Source organism: the organism of the source record quoted next, unplaced genomic scaffold (genome assembly GCF_019419815.1).
Source record: "Pyrus x bretschneideri cultivar Hongxiangsu unplaced genomic scaffold, Pyrus_bretschneideri_v1 Contig224, whole genome shotgun sequence".
Lineage (NCBI taxonomy): Eukaryota > Viridiplantae > Streptophyta > Magnoliopsida > Rosales > Rosaceae > Pyrus > Pyrus x bretschneideri.
The window spans coordinates 49,640-58,350 of record NW_025999529.1 but is presented as its reverse complement, the minus strand read 5'-3'; the positions used below and the strand labels follow the sequence as shown (position 1 = coordinate 58,350).

The 8,711-nt window shown below is 38.1% G+C and overlaps 2 protein-coding genes across 2 annotated transcripts; one reads left to right on the top strand and one right to left on the bottom strand.

Moving 5' to 3' along the window:
* The first annotated feature begins 370 nt into the window (after positions 1–370).
* Positions 371–5,271, top strand: LOC125477912. The gene is made up of 4 exons (XM_048585406.1): positions 371–655; positions 1,561–1,791; positions 1,876–2,059; positions 2,351–5,271. The coding sequence occupies exons 1-4, from the start codon at positions 371–373 to the stop codon at positions 5,269–5,271; spliced, it is 3,621 nt and encodes a 1,206-aa protein (XP_048441363.1).
* Positions 5,272–7,066: 1,795 nt separating this feature from the next.
* Positions 7,067–8,100, bottom strand: LOC125477913 (protein IRX15-LIKE-like). The gene has a single exon (XM_048585407.1). It carries the CDS (start codon positions 8,098–8,100, stop codon positions 7,132–7,134), a length of 969 nt encoding a protein of 322 aa, XP_048441364.1. The 3' UTR covers positions 7,067–7,131.
* Between the last annotated feature and the right edge of the window lie 611 nt (positions 8,101–8,711).

The following is an 8,711-nucleotide window of genomic DNA, read 5'->3' as shown; positions in this document are numbered from 1 at the left end:
CATTCACTTTTTCTTTGTTTTCTTCTTCCTCTGCCACTTATTATGTGACCTAGGCAGTCTCAATCAAACGAAAATAAAAAAAAAACGTAATGTATACCAATGATTCAATTACAAAAACAAAAGGAACAAAAATACGTATGTAGGTACTTAAATAATATTCTATGCTTACTAATATTCTTCGTGCACCATTACGTTTCTTGGTTTAGAGCAACAAAATGCATATGTTACTGATGAGACACAAAGCCAACGAGAGCAATGGCGGGATCAACAACGTATGAGGCGGAATTCAATGAGTTCAAGCCAAAGACACGAATATTTAGCACGACGACGATCCAATTATCGTGTTCAACAAATTCAACGCTCAAACATAATGCTATTTGGTGGTGATGCTGATCAAGTTCAACACCCTAACATAGGGCAATTCGATGAAGGCAGTAGCAATCATGTTGAACGACTAAACATAGTGCCGTTTGGAGAAGGCAGCAGCAATCAAGTTCCAAGAACAATGCGCTTAACTCATATAAGGCAAATTGCCCGATCCAATAGGACACGCTTGCCTCGGGATGGACTAATACAAAGTTTCACTAATAATGGTAATCGCACAAACTACCATAGTACAACTTTGAAAAAGATAAACATCAATATCATCATTACTGTAAACACTACTTATTACCTTACTTCCATTTCATTTGATTATAACAGAAAATACAACAGCGCAATCGTTCAGTTCGAATACTCCAATGAGTCATTGTTATCTGCCCATCATCAATGAAGGTATCAGCTTTTGAATATTAATACCTACAATTTCAACTATGCTCTCTAAATCATGAAACACCTTTAATGTTTCCTTTTTAAGCAGATGATTTTAATCTCATTAATGAAAATGAGATCCAGCCTAACGAGGACGTACCACCTCGACATCATACTATGGGAAGAAGGCCAATTCATAATTGTGCTAGAAACTTTAATGAAAACATGGAAATCCCAAGATTTCACATGCCAAATCCAACCACATGTCCAGATTGTCATGCCCGTTTGTTCTCTCATGAAACATCTGAAATGTGTTGCTTACGTGGAAAGCTTGCTCTACCATTGGCACCGTCCCTTCCTGAAATGACTGAGCTTTTTTGCAACCAATCTGCCGAGGGAAGACATTTTAGGCAGAATATACGAGCTTACAACCACATTTTTGCCTTCACTTCAATGGGAGTTCATGTTGACGAAAACCTAGCAACTGGAAGACGTGGTATTTACACATTTCGTGCTCAAGGTTCCATATATCATAAGATTGGAAGTCTTTTGCCTATTAGAGATAGTAGACCGAGATTCCTACAAATGTATATATATGACACAGCTCATGAAATAGACAATCGAATGAGAGAAAGTGAAGCACTAAACAGAGGTGTGGTTGAAAAAATCCAACAAATCTTGAATCAATATAATCCATTTGTGCAAACATTTCACCACCTTGCGCAACGTCAAGATTTGCAAAGTTGTAGATTGATTATCAAAGAGCAGCCCGCGAATCAACGACAATATTGTTTACCATCTGCATCTCAGGTTGCTGCAATCATAGTAGGTGGTGAAGGATCAGAAAACATTAGAGGTCGAGATATTGTTGTGCAAACTACAGATGGTCAACTTAAGAGTATCAAAGACTGTGTCGGCTACTATGACCCTTTACAATATCCATTGTTGTTACCTTATGGAACATATGGATGGGATGTGAATACTCGAAATAACAACAGCAGAAAAGTGACATGTTGTGACTATTATTCGTATCTTCTTCAGGTAACCTAAGACCTTCATCTCTATGAATACAATATTAATTTTTAAAACTTATATTGTGTTGAACAATGAATTTTATCATTTTAGATCCGTCAACATGACGAATCGCTTCTACTTCGTGGTGGCCGCCTATTGCAACAATATGTAGTTGATAACTACGTCAAGATCGAATCACAAAAGCTTAGATGGATGCGTAATAATCAACACACAATTCGATCTGAATTTTATCGAGGACTGCAAGACTCATTAATTGCAGGACAAAATAATGCAGGTATGAAGCTAATCAGTTTATAATAAAACATATATTCTTTAAGTTCATGTTCTGTCACATTAAATGAGACTTATTAAAGGGTTGAAACAAAACAAACATATTTAGACTTATTAACGACTTATAACAAAACAAATACAGGAGACGTCGGTCGTCGTAGGACTATATTACCATCATCTTTTGTTGGTAGTCCCCGAGACATGTATCAAAGGTATCAAGATGCAATGACTTTGGTTCAAAAATATGGAAGACCAGACATTTTCCTAACAATGACATGTAATCCAACTTGGTAAGAAATAAGTGATGAGCTACTACCTGGCCAAACACCACAAGATCGACCAGATTTGCTTACAAGGGTTTTTCGTGCAAAATTTGAAGAGTTGAAGAATGATGTTATAAAAAAAGGTGTTTTAGGCAAAGTTCTTGCATATGTATATGTCATTGAGTTTCAAAAGCGCGGTCTCCCCCATGTTCACATGCTTCTCATGTTAGAAGAAAATGATAAGCTTAATAGTCCAGATGATTATGATCAGGTGGTACGGGCTGAAATACCAAATCCAAATGAAGAGCCTGAATTGTATGGTGCCGTCTTAAGGCATATGATACATGGTCCATGTGGAATACACAATTCACGATCACCCTGTATGAAACGTGGTAGCTGTAAACGAAATTATCCTAAGCCATTTGCACCAACTACAGTTCAAGGAAATGATTCTTATCCAGTTTATCGTAGAAGAGACAATCATGATCCAATCCCATTAGATCATAATGCACGTATAATGGTGGATAATCGGTGGGTCATTCCGTACAACTCATGGCTACTCCTCAGATATGATTGTCATATTAATGTTGAGATTTGTTGCAGCACTAAGAGTGTTAAGTATCTGTACAAATATGTTTACAAAGGTCCCGACCGAGTAGCTTTTGAAGTCCATCATGAACCTATTCAAGATGAAATAAAGCAGTTTGTTGATGCAAGATGGGTTTGTGCACCTGAAGCTTTATGGAGAATATTCAAATTTGTAACTAATCGACTTTATCCATCGGTGGAACGATTACAAATTCATCTTCCTGAAGGACAAACTATTCATTTTTACCTTCACCAAAGAGTAGCAGATATTTTGGCAGATGACACTAACTCGATGACTATGCTGACAGAGTTTTTTACCAAGAATACCACTTGCCCGGAAGCAAGACAATACTTATACCGGGAATTCCCTGAACGGTTCAAATGGAGTCAAAGAGATAAACTCTGGAGTGAGAGGATGAATAACCATAAAGTTATTGGCCGGATATATGCAGTCTCGCCGAATGAGGGTGAAAAATTCTACTTACGCATCCTTCTTAATCATGTTAGAGGACCAACATCATTTAAGAACTTAAGAACAGTCAATGACATTGTACAACCAACATTTAAGAAGGCAGTGGAACAACGAGGTTTGCTAGAAGATGATGATAGCATTAGACAGTGTCTCTGTGAAGCCACTAACATTCGCATGCCGTCAGCTTTGCGAAGGTTGTTTGTTACCATCTTAGTTTATTGTGAGCCACATGGAGTAAGAAGATTATGGGATGAATTTCATTCATTTATGGTGGAAGATTATTCTGTTTCAAGTACCACAAATAATACTTCTATCTTGAACAAGCTTTTGCAAGACTTGAACGGACTATTAGTGCAACATAGTAAGTCTGTATCTGATTACGATTTACCACAAATAACACAAGATTGTGTTAGAGACAACACAATTCCAAGGATAATACAAGATGAAGTTTCACTTGACATCTCTGAAGCAGACCTCAATGCGGTACAAAATCTAAATGAAGACCAAATGGCAGCGTATAACTTGATTGTGTCTGCTATTGAACAACGAGACAATGCCATATTTTTTGTGGATGGTCCCGGAGGGACAGGAAAGACATACTTATATCGTGTTTTGTTAGCAACCTTAAGGAGTAAGGGTCATATTATATTGGCAACAACAACATCTGGAATTGCAGCAACCATATTACCAGGTGGAAGGACAGCACACTCTAGATTTAAAATTCCCCTCAGTCCAGATGCATCTTCCACATGTTCTATTAGTATCCAGTCAGATTTGGCAGAATTGATAAGAAAAACATCAGCTGTTGTTTGGGATGAAGCACCAATGGCACACAGGTTTGCATTTGAGGCTCTCAATCGAACGTTCAAAGATATAATGGGCGTTGACCTACCATATGGAGGAAAGGTCATAATCTTTGGAGGAGATTTTCGACAAGTTCTTCCAGTTGTTCCAAAAGGTACAAGATCTAAATTGATGCAAGCAAGTATGATTAATGCTTCATTTTGGGAACACGTGAAAATCATTCGTCTTAGGCATAACATGAGATCCATCAATGACCAAGACTTTTCAGAGTTCTTACTTCATGTTGGTAATGGGGAACAAGAAACTATGATAGACGACATGATGCAATTACCATCATCTATGGTTATTCCATGGAATGGTGAAGAATCCATTGTCCAATTGGTTAATGAAGTTTTCCCCGATTTGGAATGTCATGTATGTGATGCAAGATACTTGGTGGAAAGAGCAATTATAACACCAAAAAATAAGGATGCTGACAAAATAAATAAAATGATCATCGATAAATTTCCGGGGATTGAACATATCTTATACTCTTTCGATTCAGTTGAGGACGATGTGAGAAATTTGTATCAACAAGAATTCTTGAATTCAATCTCACCTGGTGGAATGCCCCCTCATCAGTTAACTTTGAAAAAAGGTGCCCCGATAATGCTTTTGAGAAATATCGATCCGAAGATGGGGTTGTGCAATGGTACAAGACTGGCGTGCCATGGAGCTTACAATAATCTAATTGATGCCGAAATCTTATCTGGACAATTTGCTGGAACTAGAGTGTTTTTACCAAGAATCTCTTTAAAGACCACAGAAAGTGCAGGACTCCCATTCGAAATGATGAGAAAACAGTTTCCAGTGAAATTGAGTTTTGCACTAACTATAAATAAATCACAAGGGCAGACAATACCAAATGTGGGTATTTATCTACCAGATCACGTATTCAGTCATGGACAATTGTACGTGGCTTTATCAAGAGGAGTTTCAGCGTCTACAACAAAAGTCTTGGTAAAGAAAGGAGAGTTACACGGTAACGAAGGAGTCTTCACAAGAAATGTTGTGTACAAAGATATTTTGCTTCCCTCGAATTCAACATAAGGTTACATTCTTTCTTTTAATGTTTAATTCCCTTTTTCAACTTTTAATGCACTTCAATTACAAATAATGCTAATATTTGATTTTAACCAAACGCATTAAATTTTCAACAGTACGGAATGATATGAGTTCATTATATTTTTTGGTGTCATGTGCATCAAGGTCAATTAAATTTCTTGGATTGTTTTTATACTTTTTATTTAACTTTTAGTTGCAACTAAATTATAAGGATCTTCTCCGTTATTTATTACTTTTTTTTTTTTTACATATTCTAGACAAAATACTTTAGATTCCCCCTGTATTATTAGATATGATAATCGCCTTTATTTTATGTTTCTATACTTTGAACCAATCCTCGCATATAAATACATCTAAAATGTGTAAGTTGCGTGTAGCGTGCCGTGATTTAAAAAGTGTCTTTCACACGTGCTTGAGAACATCGTAATAGGCATTGCTGCGTGTGAGAGAGTATCCACGTCAACAACTTCAATTTATTGCTTCCAATTAGGAGCAGTCATCTTCTAGATTTCATACCTCACCTCCAAACTTGGTATCATACTTTCTAAAGCATATACATTGACAACCACAATGGAACAAAACTAACATAATACACATTTAGGGGCGCGTAGCGCCCGTGATGCAAAAATGCCTCTCGCACGCACGTTAGTGCGTGCAGAGAGACTAGTAAATAATTAAACACGTGGGCCTTTACTAGATACAATATATAATCTTAAAATACAAAAGAGAGAGAGGGGATGGGGCTGCTATTTTTTCCAAAAAAAATTTGGAGCTGCTATAAATACGACTGGTGCAACTCGTATGGTCACCGACACGTTCTTTATTCTTTCTTTCTTTTTTTCTTTCTTTCTCGTTTTCCTTGTGATGATGATGATGATTATGATGATTATCATCATCATAATAATAATAATAATAATAATAATAAAAAGAATAATGTTGTTCTCATATTCATTTTGATCTCTTACCCTCCTGATAATTTTTTGTCATCAATCTTTTTAATTTATTTGATCCGACTGTGAAAATCATGAAAAATATTTGAGAAATAAAAATGAGTGTTTAGATACACGATCCTAATAAAAGCAACCTCTTAGTCTATTTATTTCTCTCGGTTTTTCTCATCACGTAACTACTAAGAAAGGCTTATTATATTTGTGCTGTTCGATACAATTTACAAAAATTATGCTGAATTTTGTACACTCAATTTCGAATTTTCTTCTTCATAATTTAGAATAGATAATCATAAATATAATTATTCCATCGAGGGAGAACTTTACAAAAGTTATGTTGAATGCTGTACACTCAATTTTGAATTTTCTTTTTCATAATTTAGATAATCATAATTATAATTATTCTATCGAGGGAGAACTTGCCAATAAGTTTATTGAGGAAACGGATGCATAATTTTAAATTCGAATTTTGTTGTTCATCTTTTTGGGGGTGGTGGGATTGGAGCGTTTAACGTCTGCTACTTTTCAATGATTTCCACTATTTGAGCATTTAAGGATTCAAATATATAAGGCAAAAATCCAAATTTTCTATTCTTTTTCCAACCCCTTCTATTTTCTCAGTAACCAAACAGTGCAAAACCAAATTGAACACATAACCCCCCAAACTTTCCACGTACCCTATCATCATTACTTTGATGATTTTCTATTTTCTCAGTAACCAAACAGGGCAAAACCAAATTGAACGCATAACCCCCCAAACTTTCCACATACCCTTTCATCATTACTTTGATGATCTTATTACGTCTGTTGCTTAAATTAAAAAGAAAAAAAGATGAAGATCAAGAAAAATTATTTAAATAATTAACAAAAAATAAATAATTTACAAAACCCAGCTCAATTAATCATCTTCGTCCTTTTTTGAAGATGATGGTGAATTTCTGCAAAACTCAAAGCTATGATCCTCCATTTTCTCCACCACAAAATGCCCCAAACTACCCACAGCCTCCACCAAGTTCTCCCGGCAAAGAAACTCGTCGCTAAAAATCCTCTCAACCTCCCTCGAAAAATCATGAACAAAAACATGAGTTTTATCCCTACCGCCCCTCTTGCTCCGGGCCAAAACTCCAGCGGTGAAAATAGCCGACATCCGCCCCGGAGATGACGGAGAATACCCACGTGGGCCGTCGACCAGAATCACATCCCAAGGGACTTGATATATGTGGTTCGGCAAGTCGTTGATCCCGATCTTGCAGTCCGAGAACAACAAGTTCTGGACCGGCCGGCACTCGTTTTTGACCTGGGATTTGGTCGTTGACAGCAATTGTTTGTGGTCCTTGACTTGGGTCACGTACGACACGTCGTACGCCTCGACGCTGTGGTGGGAGTGGGCCTGCTCGAATCGGGAGACGAGGAACTCGCTCTCATCGACGAAAGCCGTGCGGCCGTTGAGGTTGAGCGTGTGGTAGAAGAGGGACTCGTGGGTGAGGCCGAAAACGAGGAAATTGCAGTTAGGTGCGCAGAGGCGGGTGAGGGCGGAGGCTATGGAGGTAAGTTCCGGCGGGGACATGTGGGGTGCTGACGAGGTGTTTGATGAGGAAATGGCGTAGTGAAGAAGTGCGTCGAGGACGGCGGGCGGGAGGGGGAGTACGGAGGTGGGCGTGAGGGAGGAGGTGGGGAGGGTTTGGGGGATGGTGGTGCTGATGAGAGTGAGGGTGAATGCGAGGGTAAAGAAGGTGAAGAAGAAGAGGAGCCACAGGCGGTGGCTTCCGCCGCTTGTGGTGGGTTTGTGGATTGCTTGGGGGTGGAGGAGGATGAGTTTTGTGTTTGTGCTGGCGGTGGTGGTGGCGGTGCTGTTGGTGGTTTTCATTTCCACAGAGAGAGAGAGAGAGAGAGATACTGCTCTTTGCTTTGTCTTTTTTAATTATCTTGGGATTTCTCTTTCATGGCTTCATAATTCATTTGCTTTCAAAGTTAGAGAGAGAGCGACAGAGAAATCGCGGAGGGGATTGAGTGGGACACGAATGCCAATGTGGGAACAGAACAGTTGAGCTTTTGAAGAGGTGGCGTCTCCTAATAAAGCCGGCTTCGGATCTCATCCGGATTTTATTTAGTTAATCGTGTATATCTTACTATTAAAAATTATTTTAAATTTTTTTATTTAAAATTAAATATAAATATTAACTAACAAAATCTAATTGTGAAGTTTCCTAAAATTCTGACAAAGAGAATTTGTAGAGAATCTTCCTCCATACAAGCAAGGGTGGAGGGACGTGCTTTGTGTTGTAAATTAAAGGGCAGAGGGGGTATTTTGTTAAAATAAAAGATGAAAAAGACTATGGTGCAAATATTTAATTGTTTGCTGGCCGGTCCGTTACCGAGGCTAAGGCTCGAAACAAAGAAACATCGATGTGGTACCGACTAAAACGGCCCGGGCGGTTGAGAGAGTAATGCTTATAAAAGTGAAGTAGTAGGCTAAAG

What these genes read in the sequence shown, in the direction of transcription:
- LOC125477913 (XM_048585407.1), bottom strand. Translation starts at nt 8,100, where the DNA reads ATGAAAACCACCAACAGCACCGCCACCACCACCGCCAGCACAAACACA.
- LOC125477912 (XM_048585406.1), top strand. Translation starts at nt 371, where the DNA reads ATGCTATTTGGTGGTGATGCTGATCAAGTTCAACACCCTAACATAGGG. An exon ending in ACATCAATATCATCATTACT is followed by an intron (nt 656 to 1,560) that starts GTAAACACTACT and finishes TCTGCATCTCAG; the next exon opens with GTTGCTGCAATCATAGTAGG. An exon ending in ATTATTCGTATCTTCTTCAG is followed by an intron (nt 1,792 to 1,875) that starts GTAACCTAAGAC and finishes TTATCATTTTAG; the next exon opens with ATCCGTCAACATGACGAATC.